Below are 22881 nucleotides of genomic sequence, written 5' to 3' on the forward strand. Positions count from 1 at the left end.
GCTCTCCTAGAGTCAGTGAACACTTCTGTAAAGCTGAAGTTAACAGGAGTTGCGTGTAATCAGCACCTCTGAAAATCAGGTCACTTATTTATGTGCCTAATTGTAAATGTATGTACCTAACTTTAGCACCTATGTTAAAAATCCTGGCCACAGTCTTGGATCCCTTATGGAAAAATCCTATTGAATTTAATGAGGAAGCAACCAATAGGGGGTCTAATGAAATTCCTCTAGATTCTATACTCTCTGATAGAGGATGATAACCTTGCTGTAGGTTTTTTTGAGCCATCCTATAGAAAGGATGCAGTTATGCAGGTTATAAAGTAGGAGCGTGCTAATTACATTTGCTGATGACATAAAGTTGGACGGCTTTATCAAGAACGAGGAGGCTCAGAACCTTACACAGGAAAACTTGGAAGACCTTGAGGACTGAAGTAATAGAAACTGGATGGAAGTTAACGTTACAGATTCTAAGGTCACACACTTAGGGACTAACAAGAAGAATTTCTGCTGTAAGCTGCGGGCTCATCAGTTGGAAATGACAAGAGGAGGAGAGAGACCTGGGAGTGTTTGTTGATCACAGAAGGACTGTGAGCCATGTGACACTGCAGTTAAAAAGGCAATGTGAGTGCAGTCTGCATCAGTGAAGGTATATCCAGTGGTGCCAGAGAAGCATTAAGGCCATTGTGCAAGGCACATCAGACCTCATCTGGAATACTGGGTACAGTTCTGTTCACCCATGTTCACAAAAGATGAACGTGAACTGGCCCAGGTGTAGAGAAGAGCTACTAAGGTGATCAGAGGAATGGAGGACCTAGCTTACGAGACGGGATTGAGAGCGCTTGGCTTGTTTAACCTAACAAAATGAAGGCTGAGAGGGAATATGATTGTTTGATATAAATACATCAGGAATTAAACCCCTGGGAGGGAGCAGAACTAGTAAAGAACAGTGTTGGCTGACACAAGAACAAATGGGCATAAACTGGCCATGAATACATTTTATGTTAGACATTAAAAGAAGTTTTCTAACCATCAGAGAAGTGAGGATCTGGAACAAACTTCCAATACAATTAATGAGGCCACACAATCCAACTTCTGGTTTAAAGCTGGAGCTTGATACATTTACGAATGGCATTATGTGAGGGGGTTGCCTGCGATAGCAGGGACTGGATTTGATGACTCAGGAGGTCCCTTCCTGCCCTATGTTCTCTTGCAGGAAGGGTATTATTATTATTTGCATTTAATGCTATCGGACTTCCCCATAAAGGATGGCAGTTCCAGAGAAGTGAAAACAATATGAATTTAAAAAAAATTTCCAAGTACTGTTAAATCCACTAGACCATGTCATCATGGAAATAGCAGTAGATTTGTGTTTAAAAAAGCAACCCACACCCAGAAAACATGGAAGTCCCTAGCTGGTTTATGCATTGCATGTATTTATGAGAAGGTATCCTTGTTATTCACAGAGTGCCAGAATTCAGGGACAGCCAGTTAGTGCCTAGAAAGCATGTGCATATTCTCAAGGTGACAGTGCCCTTGTACCTTCTGCATGTGTGCGTGGGGAGACTGAGGCAGAAGAGAGAGGGAAACAAACATTGAACAAATGTCACCTCCATTAATCCAAGATGGCAACTGCTATTACTGCAGGAGCTCTGCCATTGGCATGGAGAAAGTCAAACGATCCTGAGAACTTCAAATAACAAAACTGAGAGTAAACTTTGTAGGGAATCAGTATTGCTGGTGACTGGGTTGTATTTCCCTGCTGGAAGTCGCTTTCTCATCTTGTGTGGGATGTAATGTGCACATCGCCAAGAGTGGCTGTTCTGAATTCTCTAGGCAACTATGTTTGGCACCTTTCATGGGAAACACCCAGAACACTTACAAGCCCTCATTAATTAAATCTTACAATTGCCATATTGTGCTGATAACCCACCAATCTATTTCTCCTGCCCTGCCCTCTCCCTATCACCCAGGTTCTCAGCCCTTCTTGTTGCCCCAAAATCTCCTTAGGGTGTCTCAACACTTAATTAAACTAAAAAATGGCAAGAACTGACCTTTGTTTTTCCTTCCAAGCCTTGCTCCTCTCCCCCTTTTCCCATCACTGCTGAGAACTCCACCATCCTCCCAACCCCTCAACCCGCAGCCTTGGAGTGCTCTGTGGATCCTTCCTAGTATTATTTATATTGCAGACCATATTGTCCTGCTTCTATATTATTGTCCTTCCATCTGTTCCCTTCTTTACACATCATCCCTCCTTCCCCAGCCCCACCCTTTGTCAGGCATCACGTTCTCTGTCCACTTGAGACTGTAAAGCCTTTGGGGCAGGGACCGTGTTTCTGTAAATCACCCAGCAATGCTACTAAGGTGCCGTAGTAAAAATGCTGCAGCATGAATGTTGTTAGCAGTTACGGTTGCCCTGGTTCACACAGTGAATAAATGGCAGAGCCAGATGTCCTAATTCCAACTCCCTGAGCTGTCTAGCAGCTCAGCTGTGTGCAACTGTTGAGTAGGGGGTTTATTTGGGTCACCCTGCCATAATTCTGGTGGGTCCCTGTTTGGAAAAAAACACAAATGAATGAGGCAGCAGCCTTCTTTGCAATGATGCCCATTCCTTTATTGTTGTCCTTGTTGCCATTTTGAAAGGTGCTGGCACTTTCTGTTCATTTCCAGCACCACATCAAAGCTACCTTACAGAGTATTGAAGAAGTGTCCATCCAAAGCCAGAGGGGGTGTGAGGACAATGACCTTTCCCAGCACAGTATGTATAATATATATATATATTTATAATATGTCCTGTATATTCATATGTATAGAGTGACAAGGATGGGCCACCGTACAGGAAACTGTTGATTTCTAAATAAATCACCATAACAACAGGCACAAAAATTTGGTCCTAATCAAGGCCCTCACCTTGTCAGTCAATCAGCTGATCAATTAAAAAAAATACCAACCTGTTAACCCCCTCTGGAATTTGCCCCCGGTCGTCGCTCACACTGACGGTAACTAGTCCCCTTGGTGACACACACGCACGCCTGCACACACCTACATACGTTCCTATGTAAATACTTACATACCAACATACAAAGAACAATAGAAATATACATCCGAGGTGCAGTGAGGCTGTGGGAGTGATCCAGCCCATCATACAAAGGCAGAGGGCAGACACCACGGCTAGCTTCGTGGTTCTCATCTTAAATAATCAGTATTTATTTACAGCCTTACTTGGTTTTTGTGCTAAGAAGATCGTGAGGTTATTGGCAGCAGCAGATAGAGCGTGCGCGAGATTCTCAGACATCCACGCGCAACAGATGCGTCAAGCGGCACTTAGGCATTGAGAGCTCAGCCCTGCCCTCCCGCACGCAGTCTACACACCATCAACAGGGGGCGCCACCTGCAGAGTTTTCTTAGGCCAAATCAAAATTCAAAGCTGGCCAAGTGGTGAGATGTGACCCCAAAGTGACTGTGTCAAATTTCCAACCCACAGGGGAGGTTTCTTAACGAGAGCAGCTGAGTTGGCTGGAGAGTTTTCACATGGGCCCCATCTCAGCCATAATCCTGTCTGGGTCCTGTGCGTCACCACGGCACAGAAAATAACCTCCAGAGGGCAAACAGGCTCTGCACCAGACGCAGTGGGAGATGGTATTTACCCTTGATAGGCAGCCTAGTCACCCGTGTCTGCCTTACCCACCCTATGCACCATGCAAAAGAAGAGAGCAGGGGTGTCTCTATGCTAAGAGTGGGTGAGCAGGCACAGAGGCCAGCATGTCTAAAACTGGGTATCTACCACCACAGAACTGGCCTGTGCTGGAGTCCTAGAAATGGATGGACAGGAGCTAAAGGGCAACTGCATTTGTCTACAGGTGCCTTTGTGTCTAGCTCAGCCAATTTCCAGCACACTATCTGGAAGAGGCTCTGGTGCTGGAATGAAAATCCAGCAGCTCTCTCTGGCTGTGTTTAAAGCTACATCCAGGGGCGCACACAATCCTTCTGCAAATCAGGCATCCCATGTTTGGGCGTTAAAGGCAACGTAGAAATGGAAGGTGAGAGAGTTTGTTCTGCAGCTGGCTCAGTTAGTTCAAGTTCCTCTTCAGTAAAGGGGGAGAAGAGATTTTGTTCTGGGAGCTGGGAATGGGACACACCTGCCATGGGTGCATTTGCGTGGGTAGCTACTTTTGACCCCCCCCCATGTCCCTGAAGGAGGGTTGGAGCCCAAGTCACTCCCCATGGATGTTGCTGGAGAAAAGCTACTTCACCTGGTATGTTGTCTATGCAATCATTCCCAGCTGCTCACCCTCCACATTAGCTCTCTCCTCTCGTCTGGAGAGAAGTTTAATGAATTTGGAGCTCCTGAGGCAGGTCTCCTGCTTCTGGGTGAGGTAAAGGAGCCAATCTCTCAGTTTAAGCCAGCCCAGACCCCCATGCTTCTTCACAACATTATGGGCCAAGCTCTAGGGTGAGGCAGCAGGAATGAGGAGAAACCATCAGCTGCAGACTTTTGCACCGGATGGAGAGAGTGAACTGTCCACCTGCAAGGAGTCTGCCAGCAGCTCCCCCTTTTTAGCCTCATCTAGTTCCATCCTACAAAACCTGATCACCGCCCTGCCCTGCATCCACACATAACTAGGACAGATCTCTGCTTCCCCAGCCCCATTACTTAGCATGGAGATGGGAGAATTGGGGAGCCCCTAGTGTTTCTGAAGGGGGTACATGGTGTATCTGTATCCTTCCTCCTGCAGCCCAGTGCTCCATTTTGTAAGTGTGGGGATAAGTCCGAGGGGGACTGAGCCTGTCTTTGATAGTTTCAGAGGGGCGCTGGCATTGGAGAAGGGACATCTCCGTGGCCACAGAGTATGAATGCACCCCAGCTTTCACCTTCACCTCCCTTTGCTCCTCTCACTAACACTCCCTGCTTTAGTGTCTAGCCACCGGGAAGTGGGATACTCAGTCAATTTAGATTGGTACTGCTCTATGGCAGCATGTTCCCCAGTCCCATGGAGGATCTTCCATGAATGTGAGCTCATGGATCTTTCACCTGAATGTGTTTTTGGGTTGCTTCGTTAGCTTTTCTACCCGCTGCAGATGGGCAGGGCTAGTTTCTAACCTCAGCCAGAGAGCTGTGGATTCTCTCACCAGCTTTACACACCCACATCATCTGAAGTGATGCAAGGCACGAGTGCCATCCTTCCTCCGTCAGAAGTTGGTGAAAGGGGCGAGCCCTAGAGAGAAGTGTTGGTAGTGATAATGCACAAGCATTGTTGACCCTCGTAATGCAGAAGCAGGGGGCCTACACGCTGCCCAGTGCCCAGTTTGGAAGCTCCATGCTGGCTGGTTGGCAGCCTGAACACATCTTGGAGAAAGTAGCAGCTGGCTTCATCTTTAAACAGGCACATGTGGCCAGCTGAGACTCCAGGGCCCGGTAGGCAGCGGGGCAGGGCTGCTACACTCTAAAAGGCAGCTTGCGGCTTCCATGGGCTACACCTTGGTATGATACAAGAGGGTGGTTGAAAGCCCTGTTGTTGAGTTCTGGGGACTCCATGGGCCATGTTTTAACCATCCGTGACCTGGGGGCTAACTGGAAAGCGGACTCAGCAGTGGTTTGCTCTTCCCTAATCTGTACAAACGAAGCCCTCCATCTGGGGAGACTAATTATTTGATTCCCATGATGCAGGGATTTGCTACCCAGTGATCCCTGCAGTGACCCTCCTGCCGCTTTATGTAGCACTCAAACTCTTTCAAATAAGATGCGGTTGGTGTCTCCTCTCTGAAAGCTGAGTGAGGCCCCAGCCCTTCCCACTCCTCCATTCCCACCACAATTCAATGGCCTGTGGATTTCAACAGCTGCGCACCTGGAAGCGGAAAGTTCTAGAAAGCCTGGCAGAGGCAAACAGCAGTGACACTGAGACAGGGAAGCAGCCGTAAGTGCAGAAGGCTACAAGACAGGCACTGGCCAGACCCTAATGAGAAGCTCCCTTGGTCTCACAACAATACCCTCTATGGGGCCAGCCCTCATATTCTCCTTGGATTTCCCAGTTCAAGCCCAGATGTCTGGATTCCAGGACGTATCTCCTTCTTCTGCTCCAGCAGGGTGCTGGCCTAAGACCAGAAAAAGTGGAAGGATAATTTCATAACCCAAATCTTCTTGAGTGAACCTGATAAATCACTTTCCCATTGACTATGATCTTGCAAAGGTCTTTGATCTCTCCCCACCCCCAGCACTGCACATTTGCAAACCATCCAAGAGCCCATAATTGTCTATGCTCACCCAGTGGCCTGGAACATCCATCCAGGTCTCAGGTGTGGATGCACCTACCCTCAGCTGAACTGTTGAACGTCGACACACTCAGGAACACTGAACTTTGTTCTAACAATAGCCGCCCATGCTGTTGCCAGAGCCATGTTTTAATCCTCCTCCTCGGGACTAGACAAAAGTGCCTCGCCTCTTGTTCCTCCTTCTTTTACCAGCTTCCCTGCCCCCCTCCACAGCCCCTGTACCAGATCAAAGATGTTCTTGAGACTAGCAATTTAACACCTTCTTGTATCACCCAGTCCAGGTAGCCAGTGCATGAGATAAGTGTGTTCGTCTGCCCTTTACTGATTATTTCCCTCTAGTGCCAAGGACAGTAGATACTTTCGTTTCTGCTTTGACCTGCGAGGTCAGTTTTCAAGTAGATAATGTTGTTCTCCAGTGTCTGTGCACTTCTTTGGGGAGATCAGGAGATTCCCACTGGCGGCTCCACCCCAACGAGGGACTGTGAACCAAGTTGGATGTCCGATGACTTAGTGGGGCAGGCCCAGCCATCTCCAAAAGGTGCAGTTGGTGAGCAAAGTCTCAGGATCACTGGAAAACGTTAGCTCCCCCTGTTAGCTGGGTTTGATTAATTCACACCCCCTTTGTTCGTCATGGGGCGAGAGCTGAGCCCAGAACTCAAGGAGACGTCCCTGCTGCTGCCACTGTTGATACGGCACAGGAAGTGTCTCTGTCCGTGGCCAGCAAATGCAAGGCCCAGCTGCCAGAAAATCCCCAAACACTTGTGGGAATGGCTGTCAGCCTGGGCACGGGTCTCGTGGGGTATCCCAGGGAATCTGGCAAAGCAAACAACCACCCCACATGCGGAGTCCATGGAGAGCTCTGAGTGGTCTCATCTCACAAGAAAGCCATCAGAGAGAGAGGGCAGAGCTTCTCTCCCATTGTCTGCTTGTTTCCGTCCCAGGAGGTGACTGTGCAGTAGGAGTGGGTAGTATGCCAATGACACGATGAAAACGCAGCTTCCGTGGGCTGTGGCTAGCTCCTGCTTTAAATAAGATGGGGGGTAGCAGAAGGGAGAAATCTACATGGTGCCCACCACCCGCCTTGGCTGAGCCTTATTCTGAACTTATTCTCCTAACTCTGCATTGCCAAACCGCTTCATAAATAAATAGATAAATAAATAAAGTGACAGATCCAGATGCGGGGAGGGAGGCAGCACCCGTGTCCCCGGGAACTGACGCCGAGTGTCTCACACAAACACACACACACACACACACACACACACACACACGAGAAGTAGCTGAAGACAAAGACGAGATGGGACCGGGCGGGAAGGCTGCCAGCGGGGAATCCCCTTCCCCGTCCGAGCGCTTTTGGAAGCAGCCAGTGATGGGTAGCGTAGTCCTTGTTGTAAGATGAAGGGAAGGGAGGAACTGCAGGGCGTCACTCATGAGCTGACATCGTGGGGGGACGCTCGGACACGGACGCCAGGGAACTGTGAGTTGTTGAGGGTGGCAGTGGCCGGGGCGTCTGGCACCTGAGAGTGGGACAAGAAAAAGAGAAAAACTGGTCTCCTGTCACATCACCCACCTCCTCCCACTTCTCTCCCTCCTCCCCACCTCCCATCCAGTTCCCCTAACAGGAAACGCCAGCCACTTTCTTCAGCGAGTCGCTATGAAGGAAACTCATGTGAAGATGAGGGGATGGAATAAATGCTGCGGCATCAGCATGAACCGCCCTTTGAATCACAGGGTCAAATCACAGCAGAGTCAGTTCTGTCCTTCATACCCATGTGGGAGGCACACGTAGTTCCCTGGGGTTACCTGCACGCTCTGTACCTAGGTACTGTGTTCCAGGCCAGAGGAGGCTGCAGGTTGTGGGATGGGAGACCCTGTACATGTTTGGTATCATTGCCATCCTGCTTTTAACACTGGTTTAACAACAACCACAAAACTAAGGTTAATGTCTAGCCACTGGGAACTGGGGTACTCAGTCAATTTAGGTGCCAAACTTTAGGCTCCCAAATTTGAAAATCTTGGTCCCAGGTTCTTGTTGGGCTTGTTAAACCCACACTAAAAGCTGGATGGAAAGCGGTTTCCTGCCCCGGCACCAATGCGGGCTCTTTATCAAGATGGCAGCCCTGAACCACTGGCTTTTCAGGACTAATGGTTCAAGCTGGCTAAGGCGTCAAGACTGGGCAATGCTGGGCAGTGTTTGCTGTGACCGATGAGACTCAGGTCCCTAGTGCAGGGAATCTGGTAGGACCTCACGGACAGAGACCTGCTCTAGACTGGTGCAGGGGCTCTGGCCATATAAAAAGCCCCCGTGTCCTTGAAACTGCCTGGCTTGGACAGGATGAGGTCCCACCAGTCCAATAACAAGCTTGCCATCTCTGTGGGGCCCTGGGCATTGCCAGGGGTTGCTGCTTGCATTCGAAAATAAAACCTAGCATGGGCACACAGTGCTTTCCCTCTGGCCGGTGCTGTCTGGGCATTGAGTGAACCCTCCCCAGTCCCCAGGAGGTAGGTACGTAATAGAGGCGGGGGGGGGTGTGATGTGACAGATGTACACATGAGGGCATCCCCTCCCCCAGACTTCACTAGGGAAAGGACCCTAAAGCAGTGACCAGGGGGTTGCTTTTCTCTCCTCCTCCATGCTTGGAGCTTCCTCGTTCTCTGATTCTCCAGACTGAAGAACAGACGCCCCAGCAGCAACAAATGTGCCAGCATGGAACAGATGTGTTGTTATTTCAATGCAACTGATTATTAATTATTCCCTGGCAGACCAATGGGGACCTCACAGCTGCTCATTTCCGCTCTGCCCCTTCCACCCTGTTCGGAGGTCCCTGCCTCCCTTCAGCCCTCACGTTCACCCCACTGAGCACCAGCAGGCATCAGAATCAGGCTGTTTTTCACTTCACCCCGGCGGACACTCACCAGGATCGGGACTTCCTCACCCTGGCAGCTGCCGGCCGCTCTAGGAGACTATCCAGGCGCATCAGTCTCTCAAGGTGCAGAGCTCGGGGGTCCTGCTCGCCCTGGTCCCCGGTCAGCTCAAACTCAAACACAGCTGGGGGGGAGAGATCCAGCTCCAGGAACATGATGTTCTCAGCCTTCATGGAACAGGATGAAAACAACACCAACAAATGGATTCACTGACATGGGCACAGGCAGACCCGCTGATCACTTGCTGAAAAGCTGGGCTCAGCCCTGGGAACAGGAGATTTTTTCTATCGGGGCAGCTGTAGGTCAATCTCCCCAGGTACACTGCCTCCCATTTACATACTCCGACCCACCCTGGCTTGCTCTCCATGGCCCGCTCAAACCTCAGCTCCTGCAAGGGAGCCAGCTAGTGCCACTTGTGATGATGTGTCCACAAGGGACAAGACTGAGAGGCCCCAACTGCATTGCACACAGACCAGCGAGCAGCTGTCTGAGTTAGAACATCAGAACGACCAGTGGTCCATCTAACCCAGTATCCCGTCTTCCGCCAGTGGCCAATTCCAGGTGCCTCAGAGGGAATGAGCAGAACAGGACACTTATTGAGTGATCCATCCCGTCGGCCATTCCCAGCTTCTGGCTATTGATGGACCTATCCTCCATGAACTTACCTAATTCTTTTTTGAACCCCATTATAATTTTGTCCCTTTTTCCAGATAATTGATGATGAGTATGTTGAACAGCACTGGGACCAGTACAGACCCCTGGGGGACCTGCTATTTACCTCTCTCCATTCTGAAAACTGACCATTTATTCCTACTCGTTGTTTCCTGTCTTTTAGCCAGTTACTGATCCATGAGAGGATTGGTGGGGGTGGGAGAAGATACCTCTGCTGATGAATTTAGCTGGCAGTGCTGTGAGGGAGATGCTGTGGGTGTAACCCTGCTCTGTGCACCTTTCCCCTCACCTAGAAGCAGATAGTGCAAACTGTTGTGGCAAGATGGCAGATTTTAGTCTGGTGGGTCCTGCACTTTTCTTGGCGGGGAGCTAAGATGCCACCCTTTGCCCCTCTTCTTGTGTTCTGAGAGTCCTGCTACTAGCCTGGGAAGGTGGTAGAGGAGGGAAGCAGGGGAGGGGTCTGGGTTTGCTCCTCACTCTGAGTCCCAGCCCCTCTAAACCCCTGTGGGTTTCTTACCCTCATCTCCCTTACGTGGGGTTACCCTCAGTCCTTAGATGCTGTGGGGAAGGGAGTCTCCCTGTCCTGCTGGGCAGGGTCTCCCTTACTCCAATTCTCAGATCTTCCAAATCTCTCCACACACCTCCAAGCTCCAGTCCTCTCTCCTTCTTCCTCCTCCCCTGACTGCCTGACGCAGGGGGTTTTCTTAGGTTCCTAACAGGGCCTTAATTGACTGCAGGTGCTCCAATTAACCTGCAGCCACCTTCCCTAGTCTACAGGGAACCACACCTTAATTAGCCTTAAACTTATATATTTTCCCTCTAGCACTCTCCCACTGCTCCCTGGGCCTCCTGTATCACACTGTGAAGAGCTTAGCATGGCTCCGAGGGGGAGCTGGCTTCCTTTGACCCTTCAAACAGAGCTTCTCTTCCCAGGCCAACGAGCATAGTTGTCAGGTGGATGATAACCCCTCCAACCCCACAAGCTTAGAGATGCTCTTCAACGCTGGACCTCGAACATGCTCCATCCAGGTGCTCTGCTTCACAAAGCTAAACTTCTCTTCCTGCTGATATGATGCCTTATACCCCGAAAAAGGAGCCACCACATTTCCACTCTCAGAGGATCCATTACCTTGATTCCCTCATTCCCTCCATCAATTCACCCAGCCATAGATCAGTTCCACCTGTTTCCCATCCGTCCATGCAATGATTTCACTCCACCCCTCCTTTCAGCTCCTGCACTCACCCGGTACCTCGGGTGGGATCCCATGGCCATGGCCACCCGCGCATATTGGCTGATGGGTCTCTTGTAGCCCACGGCAGAGGTTGGCCTCTTCTTCATTTGGTTATTGCTGCTAAGGAGAAATTTATAATAAATATTTTTACCATATAAAATGATCCACTAAAAATAAATCCAAAGCATGGAATTGGCTGCCTCAGTCTCTCTCTAAATGGATGTAAATTCCTGCCTTCTCTTCCTTCCTGTTATGTGCACAGGGTCTGATGGAGAACTGATCCCCTAGACTGCCACGGTTTGACTTCTACTGCACGTCATTAACAGAGACCATCTACAGGGATGAAAGGTGTAAGCCTTTAGCTACCAGAGGAATTTGGGGGGAGGTCCAAGGGGCTATAGCTAACAGCAGAGGGATGGAAATTAGTACAGGAATCTTGCGGCTGAATAACACAGCACTGGAATAGATTATCAGGCAATGGAACAGGGTCTCTCAGGAAGTTGTGACCTGTGAATCCCTGGATAGGAAGATCACCAAAGAGGGTGCTTGCTGGGTTGGAAAGTTGAAAGCCACCGGGGTCGGAGGGGAGGCAAAGGAGAGAGATTTGAAGAAGTAGCTGAACTTTGGGGGGCTCATTCAAGAACCTCCAAAGCTCCTGAGGCTTGTCCATCACTGGGATCACAGGCAGAAGGGCCAATGATGATGATCTGGGTCAGCCAAGATAGCCCCCTTGGCCTCCAATAAATATAGGCTGGGAAGAATTAGCTTTTTATCGACAGGTGCCGGTAAACGTCAATTTCACTGCACACAGACACACCGATGAAAAATATTTCAACGGATGATAATTGAGGTTTGCAGATCGGCAAAGTCAGAAAGATGCTGCTTGAGAACTTATGAGTTTGATGTAAGGCTATTTACTCTGGCTATTTTGGCATGTGATGGTAACAATTTGTGTTTTCATGGTTAGAAAGCTTTAACTGTTTGAATCTCAGTGTCAACTGTCATGAAATCCTCACTGTGTGAGCCCCCATTATCTGCTCCCCACATAATTTTCCACAACTGCGAAAATTTAAATTAAAAATATTGTAAACACAAACTGATATTATCCATCAACATTATAAAAAAATTAAAAGTCTGCCAAGCCTAAATAAATAAAAACCTTAGTCAGAAACATCAAATCTGCCTATGCATAGTGTCTGCTTTCCCTGAGCCATCAGCTTTGCATTAGCCTTCATCACTGGTTCTCAAATTGCGCGGCCCATGGAGTATATCTGTGCGAAGTGGAGCACTGGTTGATCATGAGGGCTGGCAGCATGGGGGCATATGCAGTCCTCATTTGGGAAGGCTAGCCCCCTGCCCTGCCTCTTCTGCCCAAGGCCCTGCCCTGCTCCGTCCCTTCTGCCCAAGGCTCTGCCCCCAACTCCTTCCACCCCCCAGCTTTGATCGGCTGGGCTACTGGCAGAGCTGCGAGCCCCGGCTGGCCTGCTGGTGACCAGAGCAGTCCAGAGCCCCAGCTGGCTTGCTGGTGCCTGGAGCAGCCTGGAGGAGCCCCAAGCCTTGGCCACCCAGCCAGCCAGGACCGAGCCCTGAACCTGGGCTGCCCATAGGACCTCTGAGCCCTGCCACGGCCCAGCCTCGGGGCTGCAGCGAGGAGCATTAGCCTCCCCCAGCCTCCATTACCAGCTGCCCATGGCTGGCAGGGAAGAGTTGCTGGTCGACATGGCAGCTCCTGTCAAGAGGAATTGAGCTGCCTCCATGAAGAACTGAACGCCAGCAGCTGAGCAGCCACTGGCAGAATGAGCCAAGCAGACCAGGCCATTGAGTTTCAGTGTATGAGTGCAGGGGAATGTGGGGGAGGGTTAAAACACAGTGGGTTCCCCCTAGGGCTTGGCAGATGGGGTGGAGAAGAAGAGGAAGGAGCTGAGATTGTGAGGAACATAAGAACATAAGAATGGCCATACTGGGTCAGACCAAAGGTCCATCCAGCCCAGTATCCTGTCTTCCGACAGTGGCCAACGCCAGGTGTCCCAGAGGGAGTGAACCTAACAGGTAATGATCAGTGATCTCTCTCCTGCCACCCATCTCCACCCTCTGACAGAGGCTAGGGACACCGGGGGGGGGGGAGGAGGTGTCCAGACAGGATCTCAAGCATAAGAAGTGAAGAAAACACTGGAAAAGTTTGACGCCCTGTCCTTGGCGACACAGCTCTCTGGCAAGGGGGATGGAGCTTCAAGCCAGACGAAGGCTTTTCGCTCTCTCCGTTCTGCTCCGGTCACATGGCCCTGGCACTCCCAGGTCCCTCGGAGCGCTACGTAGCCAGCGCTGAGCAGGGCTGAGCAGTGGGAAAGCAGCAGCTGTCTCCTCAGAGAGAGAGGGGCCAGGCAGCTACCTCAGCTGCCCACCTTAACTCTCCTGCCTGAACCTCCCCAGGCCTTGCAGTGCTGTGGCCACGAGCTAGAGGGTTCAGGCCTTTTGTTACGAGAACAGAGCAAGTGGCAGAGCTTTTCTCCTTCTGGCAACGAGGTCATCACTCTGCTGCCTGACATGGGCACAACTTGCCAGACACAAAGTTGGTTGGTACCATACATAGGCGCCGATCCGTGGGGCTTCAGGGCTGGAGCACCCATGGAAAAAAATTAGTGGGTGCTTAGCACCCACCAGCAACCAGCTCCCCACTTCTCCCTCAGTGCCTCCTGCCTACGGGTGGCCCTGCCAATCAACTCCTCCCCCTCCCTCCCAGCACCGCACACCCACTGTGATCAGTTGTTCCGCGGCGTGCAGGAGGTGCTGGAGTGGGAGGGGGAGGAGCGGGGATGGGGCACGCTCGGAAGAGGGGGCAGAACTGGGTGGGAAGAGCTGAGGCAGGGGCAGAGCGGGGGCGGGAAGAGGAGGCTGTGTCCCCACACTGCAGTCAGAGGCTGTTCTTTTCTGCCAGTGCCCATTCTTGAGAGCACTCCCCTCTGAGACTCTGGGCCCTCAGGAGGTGTTTTGTGAGGCTGCAGCTGGACAGTGACAACATGTTATGGTGTTAAGGAGGGTTCTCCACTCTGCGAGACAGTAACACAGTAATGGACAAGCTGTCCCTGCCCCACTGGGCTTCCACCCGCTCTTCCATCCCAGACAGCTAATTCTCCCCATGCAGAATCCTCCCTCCTGCAGCCATGAGGGGGCACCACCAGTGCCTCAGAAAAACACCCCATTGGCAGGCCAGGCCTCCTCTCCCAGAATTGCAGCCTTACCCCCCAGCAGGCACGAGCGGCTGGAACTTCCACTGGTCCTCCTCACATTCGTAGTACAGGCGGTTCATGATCTTGTTCTTCTCTTCAGGAGGGATAAAGTTCTCAATGATCAAATATCTGAGCAAGAGCCAGGGTAAGAGGGAGTTGAAGTGAGCAAGTGGGGGTGGCAAGACAAAAGGGGCGAGGGAGTGAGAAGAAAGAAAGGGGGAGATGAATGGGAGAAAAGGTGGGAAGAAGCAAAGTGTTGGGAAAAGAGGAGAGAGAGATTGGGGGGAGGATGGGCAGACACACAGAGAAATGGGAGAGGGAAACATGAGAGCAAAGGGGAAGACAAACAGGTAAAAATAGGATAAAATGACAAAATCAAAGGTCACACAGAGAGAATACAGCCAGCCAGAGAGAGATGGGGCAGAAAGAGATCGAGCATATCAATCAGAGAAAAGAGACACAGCATTTCCTATAAGCTTTGTTTTTAGACAATAACTCTGCAAGTCCCCTACTCATCTTATATTATTATTTTTTATTACAAATATTTGTACTTTAAAAATGATAACCAAAAGAAACAGTATTTTTCAATTCACCTCATACAAGTACTGTAGTGTAATCTCTTTATCATGAAAGTGAAACTTACAAATGTATATTTTTTGATTACATAACTGCACTCAAAAACAAAATAATGCAAAACTTTAGAGCCTACAAGTCTACTCAGTCCTACTTCTTATTCAGCCAATCGCTAAGACAAACAAGTTTGTTTACATTTACAGGAGATAATGCTGCCCACTTCTTATTTGCAATGTCACCTGAAAGTGAGAACAGGCATTTGCATGGCACTTTTGTTGCTGCATTGCAAGGTATCTGCATGCCAGATATGCTAGACATTCGTATGCCCTTCATGCTTCAGCCACCATTCCAGAGGACATGCTTCCATGCTGATGACGCTCGTTAAAAAAATAATGCATTAATTAAATTTGTGACTGAACTCCTTTGGGGAGAATTGTACGTTCCCTGCTCTGTTTTACCCACACTCTGCCATATATTTCATCTTATAGCAGTCTCAGATTATGACCCAGCATATGTTGCTCATTTTAAGAACACTTTCACTGCAGATTTCACAAAACACAAAGAAGGTACCAATGTGAGATTTCTAAAGATGGCTACAGCACTTGACCCAGGTTTAAGAAGCTGAAGAGCCTTTCAAAATCTGAGAGGGACGAGGTGTGGAGCATGCCTTCAGAAGTCTTAAAAGAACAATACTCTGATGCGGAAACTACAGACCCCAAATCATCAAAAAAGAAAATCAACCTTCTGCTGGTGGCATCTGACTCTTAATGAAAATGAACATGCATCAGTCCTCACTGCTTTGGATTGTTATCTAGCAGAACCCGTCATCAGTATGGACGCATGTCCTCTGGAATGGTGGTTAAAGCATGAAGGGACATATGAATCTTTAGTGCATCTGGCATGTAAATATCTTACGACACCAGCTACAATTCTGCCATGAGAACACCTGTTCTCACTTTCAGGTAACATTGTGAACAAGAAGCAGGCTGCATTATCTCCTGCAAATTGTAACCAAACTTGTTTGTCTGAGCTATTGGTTGAACAAGAAATAGGACTGAGTGGACTTGTAGGCTCTAAAGTTTTACATTTTTTTTAATTTTTGAATGCAGTTTTTTTTGTACATAATTCTACATTTGTAAATTCAACTTTCATGATAAAGATTGCACTACAGTACTTGTAATGGGGGAACTGAAAATATTTTATTTTTACAGTGCAAATATTTGTCATAAAAATAAATATAAAGTGAGCACTGTACACTTTGTATTCTGTGTTATAATTGAAATCAACATATTTGAAAATGTAGAAAACATCCACAAATATTTAAATGAATGGTATTCTATTATTGTTTGAAAGTGCGATTAATCACTCTTATTATTTTAATCACTTGACAGGCCTACTTAAAACGTATTGTATAGCACTTTATATCAAAGCACTGTCTGAATGTTATTAACACACTACAGGGAAAGCTCGTTAACTCATACTTGGGTCTTTCCCCAACCCGTAGCATGGCGTTGACTGGGCGTATGGATGTAGCATAGACATTCTGCTGGGAGGTAGCTGCTCTTCCTCAGGGTATGAACACACGGGGTCTAGCACCAACATTGCTTTTTATTGGCTCCACTTGAGTCAGATTTTGAAAGCCAGACCCATGTGATCATGCATGTCCATTTACACTTACCTAATTTACATGCAAAAATCCCCAATGTCCATCCACAGCTGAGACACTGATTCTTCCCTGGCCCAGTGTAATTAATTCATCCCACTCTGTCCCCCAGCGTAAAGCCTGCCCATACAGCTACCCTCATCCCTTGATTATTTGCAAGGGCCTCCTCGTGAGTCAGGTGGACTCTGGATTTAAAGGCCAGAGGAGAGCTTAGTATCCTCTAGCTGACCTCCTGCATAACACAGGCCAAAGGGCCTCACCCAGTTATTCTTGCATCAAGAACCTCTATTTGAGCTAAAACAGTTCTGAAAGAGATCCAGTCTTGATTTAAAGATTTCAAGTGATAGAGCATCCACCAGATTCTGAGATAAGTTGTTCCAATGGTTAATTATCCCCACTGTTAAAAATGTGCACCTTAATTCTCATCTGAGTTTGTCTGGCTTCAGCTTCCAACTCTTGGATCGCATGATGCCTTTTCTACTAGATTAAGGAGCTGCCTACTATCAGAAATCTCTTCCTCGTGTAGGTACTTGTAGACTGATCAAGTCTCCTCTCAATCTGGAAAAACTAGTAAGACTGAGCTTCTCAAATCTCTTGCTCTAATGCAGGTTTTTCAGATGTTGAATGATTCCTAAAAAGAAAAGGAGGACTTGTGGCACCTTAGAGACTAACAAATTTATTTGAGCATAAGCTTTTGTGAGCTACAGCTCACTTCATGATTCTTGTAGGTCTTTTCTGAACCCTTTCCAATTTTTCAACATTCTTTTTGAAGCATGGACAGCAGAACTGGCCACAGTAGCTAGTAACGGTCTCACTAATGATGTACTTCTACTTAAGATTCCCCCGCTTATACATCCAAGGACTGCATTGGATCAGCTAGCTACTGCATTGCACTGGGAGTTCATGTTCAGCTGGTTATCTGCCATGACACCTAAGCCTTTTTCAGCCTCGCAGCATTCTAGGACACAATCCCCCAACTTGTAAGAGTGACCTACATTCTTTGTTCCTAGATGTATGACCTTGCATTAGTGGTACCAAAATGTATGTTGTTCAGATGAGCCCATTTTACCAAGTGATCCAGGTTGGTTTTATACCTGAGCTGTCCCCACCATTATTTACCATTCCACCAATTTTTGTGTGATCTAGAGATTTTGCCACTAATGATTTTATATTTCTCCCTACATCATTGATAAAGACATTGAACAGCTTTTGGCCATGAACAGATCCCTGTGGGACCCCACTAGAAGAATTCCCTGGGAGAAGGATTCCTCATTTACAATTACTTTTTTTAATCCTTCAATTAATCAGTTTTTAATCCATTTTACATGGCTACCCTGATTTTGTATAATGCTATATTTTAAAATCAGAAAATCACATGGGACTAAGTGAAATGCCTTATAGAGGTATAAGTATATTATATCAACACAGCTACCTTTATCAAACAAACTTGTGACCTCATCAAAAAACGATAGAAGGTTTGTTTGACAAGACCTATTTTCCCCTATGCTAAGACCACTGCACTTAGTGGCATTAATCATGCTACCATCCTTTCATTTTTTACTGAGTGAGACCCCTATCAGCCTGCCGTGAGTCTTTCCAGGATTGACGTCAGGCCTACAGGTCGACCGCGGGTATCCCATTTGCTCTTTTAAAATATTAGCAAAACATGAGCTTTTTTCCCTGTCCTCTGGAACTTCCCCAGTGTTCCAAGATTTGGAAAAATGAACATTCCTGGGTCAGGAAGCTCCTCAGCTAATTATTTTAAAACTCTTTTCTGAATATTTCTGCCTTTTCTGTCAGAATGGAATTGTGGCTGGCAGGGCTTGTGTCATAAATATAAAGGGAAGGGGTTAAGAAGCTCTGATACAGTACTATAAAATCCTCTTATCCGTAAAAGGTTAAGAAGCTCAAGTAACCTGGCTGGCACCTGATCAAAAAGACCAATAAGGGGACAAGACACTTTCAAATCTGGGTGGGGGGGGAAAAGGCTTTGTCTGCCTGTCTGTGTGATGCCTCTGCCGGGGACAGATCAAGAAAGCAAGCAATCCAACTCCTATAGAGTTAGTAAGTAGTCTAGCTAGAAAATATGTTAGATTTTCTTTTGTTTTTGGCTTGTGAAATTTGCTGTGCTGGAGGGAATGTGTATCCCTGTTTTTGTGTCTTTTTGTAACTTAAGGTTTTGCCTAGAGGGATTCTCTATGTTTTGAATATGACTGCCTGTGAGATTATCTTCCATTCTAATCTTACAGAGTGTTTCGTTTATCTTTTTTTGTTTTTCTAATAAAGTTCTGTTTTTTAAGAATCTGATTGGGTTTTTAGGGTCCTAAAAACCCAAGGCTGGTCTGTGCTCATCTTGTTTATTCTCAGGCCTCCCCAGGAAAGGGGTGTAAGGCTTGGGGGGATATTTTGGGGGAATAGGAACTCCAAGTGGTCCTTTCCCTGATTCTTTGTTAAATCACTCGGTGGTGGCAGCATACCCTCCAAGGCAAAGAGTTTGTGCCTTGAGGAAGTTTTACCCTAAACTGCTACAAATAAGTTTAAGGGGTCTTTCATGCGGGTCCCCACATCTGTACCCTAGAGTTCAGAGAGGGGAAGGAACCCTGACAGCTTGTATCCCACATTTCCCATTAAGGTGAGGAGATACTTACTTGAGTTTAAGTTCTCGTGTCTGTTCATTTTGCGCTTCTTCCAGGTCCTGCCGCACTCTGATGTACTCATCATGCTGGTCCTGAATCTCTGCCTTCACAGCCTGCAGCTTGGCGTACAGCTGGGACACCATGAAAGAGCTTCTGTTAGTACCTGTTCATGCAGCAGCTTCCAGGATGTGGCCTGAGGTCTCCTCCCATGAGAAATGCAAGTCATTTACTCACAGTATCCCCAAAAGACCTGAAAAATGGGTCTCCTTAGGGTCTTTGGGTCTTCACACTGGGGAAGCCCAAAGTTCATCCAACATTAAGCAACACGGAACATGTGCAGGAGCCTGAATGCTGGGCATGCGCCGGATGAGGTTAAATGAAGTGGGCTACACCTTTATTACAAAGGTGAGTCTTGCAGGGGCTTTGGGACAGATCCTCATCTGGTGATGCTGATTGACAGCAGCTATGATTCCAGTACTCTATGTTCCACCTTGATCTGAGGGGCCTGTGGAGACTATAGGTCCCAGTGTGCAATACCTTCCCCATGGTCGGAGCAACCTGGCTCACTTGTGTAGCAGCATGCACTGAAAACGTCATGCCACCATGTCACAAAGGTGTCATGGACCTACTGCAGCCCAGATACAATCAGAGACACTGCTAGGGTTGTCACCCATCTGAGTTTTACCTGGACAGTCTGGTTTTTGGCTTCTGTGTCTGCGTGCCATTTAGTGTTGCCAGGTGCCCGGTTTTCAACCGGAAAGTCTGGTCGAAAAGGCAACCTGGCACCTGACTGGCTCCCCGCAGCTGGGTCCCAGTACAGGCAGCCTCTCACCTTCTTCAGTTTCTTGGTTTTGATCTCCACTTCCTGCTGCAGAGACGTGAAGGTCTCCCGCAGCTCCATGGTCTCCTCATCCCGCAGCAGCATCTCCTGCTGCATCTCCCGCTCCCGACGTTTCTGTATCCGGGAAAAAAACAAAACCCAATTGAACAAGAAAGAGTCAGTAACAGGAACAACCCCCCACCATCAAAATCATCCTGCTGGCTTGCAGAGCATGATGGGTAGTTATATGCAAATTTTACAGTGGAGGGGGATTGCATTTGGGCATGTGATTTGGAGCCTTTCATCTCAGGGTGTCCAGCGCAATGGCTGGCCGGGCTTGTAGTGACTGAAAGTCATTAGCATCTGTTGGTGAGTTGGTAGCCCCTTTCTGGCCCATCGCACAGCCAACACCGCCACAACTCACAGTCGCATTCGCTGTCTTGGCCCAGAGACTAGGGATTGTTGAGATGACTCACCCCAAAGCCTATGGACCTCCCCTTTCCCTACAATGGGATCTCCTGGAATCTAGCTACACCAAGCCAAAGACAGAATGAAGCAGCTGTACTTGTGTATGGATTCCGCTGTCCCACACTTGGCTTGGCACTGTGGATGGAACCAAACGGTGATACCGTCTAGGTGGACGGAGTTTAAACACAGCTCCTTAATTTGGTTTGCAATGCATTCTGTCTGACCAATGGTATTTTGCTGGGTGCTCATCACTGGTATCTGGGCACTGTCCACTGGGAACTGGACTGAGCCTGGCAACTCCTTTTATACAAGCCACCTAACTATACGACTCAGTTACTCAGGACCATATGTTTTGTCAAGTTCACCAAGGAACCGTGAACTATCATATAAATCAGGGGTTGGCAACCTTCTAGAAGTGGTGTGCTGACTCTTCATTTATTCACTTTAATTTAAGGTTTTGCGTGCCAATAATACATTTTAACGTTTTTTAGAAGGTCTCTCTCCATAAGCCTATATACTATATAACTCAACTATTGTCGCAGGAGGGTGCCAGCAGATCAAGGGACGTGACCGTTCCCCTCTATTCGACATTGGTGAGGCCTCAGCTGGAGTACTGCGTCCAGTTTTGGGCCCCAAACTACAAGAAGGATGTGGAAAAACTGGAAAATGTCCAGCGGAGGGCAACAAAAATGATTAGGGGACTGGAGCACATGACTTATGAGGAGAGGCTGAGGGAACTGGGATTGTTTAGTCTGCGGAAGAGAAGAATGAGGGGGGATTTGATAGCTGCTTTCAACTACCTGAAAGGGGGTTCCAAAGAGGTTGGATCTAGACTGTTCTCAGTGGTAGCAGATGATAGAACGAGGAGTAATGATCTCAAGTTGCAGTGGGAGAGGTCTAGGCTGGATATTAGGAAAATCTTTTTCACTAGGAGGGTGGTGAAACACTGGAATGGGTTACCTAGGAAGGTGGTGGAATCTCCTTCCTTAAAAGTTTTTTAAGGCCCGGCTTGACAAAGCCCTGACTGGGATGATTTAGTTGGGGATTGGTCCTGCTTTGAGCAGGGGGTTGGACTAGATACCTCCTGAGGTCCCTTCCAGCCCTGACATTCTATGATTCTATGTAAACAAGGTTTTCAAAATGTTTAAGAAGCTTCATTTAAAATTAAATTAAAATGCTGATCTTACACCGCTGCCCCGCTCAGCCCATTGCCAGCCTGTGGTTCCGTTCACCTAGGCCGGCAGCAGGCTGAGCAGGGCCTGCGGCCGGGACTCCAGCTGGCAAGGGGCCGGCAGCCAGAACCCCAGATGGGCAGCGGGCTGAGTGGGGCCGGCAGCTGGGACCCCAGACTGGCAGTGGGCTGAGCGGCTCGGCCCGCTGCCACTCAGCCGCTATTGGTCTGGGGTTCCGTCTGCCGGCTCCTGCCTGCCAGGGTCCCGGCTGCTGGCCCTGCTCAGCCTGCTGCTGGTCTGGGATCCCGGCCCTGCCCACATAGAGTAGGTACCTACCTTGTCCCTGGTTCTAGCCCATTCTCTTCCTCTCTCTCTGCACTGATCTGAGGGTGGGACTGCACTGAGCACAGGGATGGGGGTGAAGGAGCCGGCTGGGGGTTGGGGTGCAGGATCTAGCCAGGAGCTAGAATGAGGGAGGGGGCTCAGGGTTGGGACAGAAGATTTGGGTGTGGAGCGCTTACCTGAGCAGCTCCCATTTGGTGCGAGGGGTGCAGGTGGGAATGTGGGGTGTGTGTGCAGGAGCTCCCGTTTGGTGCTCAGGGTGGGAGTGGGGATGTGGCAGGTGCAAGAGTCAGGGCATGGGGTGTGGGGGGGGCTGGGTATGTGTGGGAGGTGCAGGAGTCAGGGCAGGGAGCTGGGGGGGCTGGGTATGTGTGGGGGATGCTGGAGTCAGGACTGGGCTTGTGGAGGGTGGGGGTGCAGGTGTCAGGGCACGGGGCTGGGGTGTGTGGGGGGTGCAGGGGTGAGGGCAGAGGGCTGGGGGTGTGTGAGGGGGTGCAGGGGTCAGGTGGGAGGACTGGGGTGTGTGTGGGGGGGTGCAGGGGTCAGGGCAGAGGGCTGGGGGTGTGGTCTGGGGTCGAGGGGGTGCTCCCAGCCCCCTGCCCTGAGCGGCTCACGGCAGGAGGCTGGAGGGGATATGCCCTGATTCCACCCCCTTCCCCAAGGTCCCCGGAGCTCTGGGCCATCAGCTGATCGGCCGCAGGGAGGGAGAGGAGAAGGGGCAGGAACCCAGCATGCTGGGGGAAGAGGCGGGGGGAGGGGGGACATTGCCTGCTCTGCAAGGAGAGAGCGTGGGGCGGGGTGCAGAGAAGAGTGGGCCGGGCTGGGCAGAATTTTTAGTGGCACGCTGCTGTCTCCCCGGATCTGGCAGACAGCAGCTTGCCATTAAA

At 49.1% G+C, this 22881-nt stretch overlaps 1 protein-coding gene across 2 annotated transcripts in view; it reads right to left on the minus strand.

Moving 5' to 3' along the window:
• Positions 1 to 2589: 2589 nt before the first annotated feature.
• Positions 2590 to 22881, minus strand: part of KIF3C (kinesin family member 3C) — a 64185-nt gene continuing 43893 nt past the window's right edge. The window contains exons 3-9 of one of the 2 annotated variants that reach the window (XM_043510004.1): positions 20025 to 20147; positions 19205 to 19323; positions 14333 to 14449; positions 11105 to 11210; positions 9181 to 9356; positions 4939 to 7781; positions 2590 to 4906 (exon numbers count right to left, since the gene is read on the minus strand). In XM_043510004.1, coding sequence (XP_043365939.1) covers positions 7688 to 7781; positions 9181 to 9356; positions 11105 to 11210; positions 14333 to 14449; positions 19205 to 19323; positions 20025 to 20147 — 735 coding nt within the window. In that variant the 3' untranslated portion in view covers positions 2590 to 4906; positions 4939 to 7687. Of the gene's footprint in view, positions 4907 to 4938; positions 7782 to 9180; positions 9357 to 11104; positions 11214 to 14332; positions 14450 to 19204; positions 19324 to 20024; positions 20148 to 22881 lie in introns of both variants that reach the window. The other variant, XM_043510003.1, reaches the window with a different exon arrangement.

Source organism: Dermochelys coriacea, chromosome 3, assembly GCF_009764565.3.
Source record: "Dermochelys coriacea isolate rDerCor1 chromosome 3, rDerCor1.pri.v4, whole genome shotgun sequence".
In the NCBI taxonomy this organism is placed as follows: Eukaryota; Metazoa; Chordata; order Testudines; family Dermochelyidae; genus Dermochelys; species Dermochelys coriacea.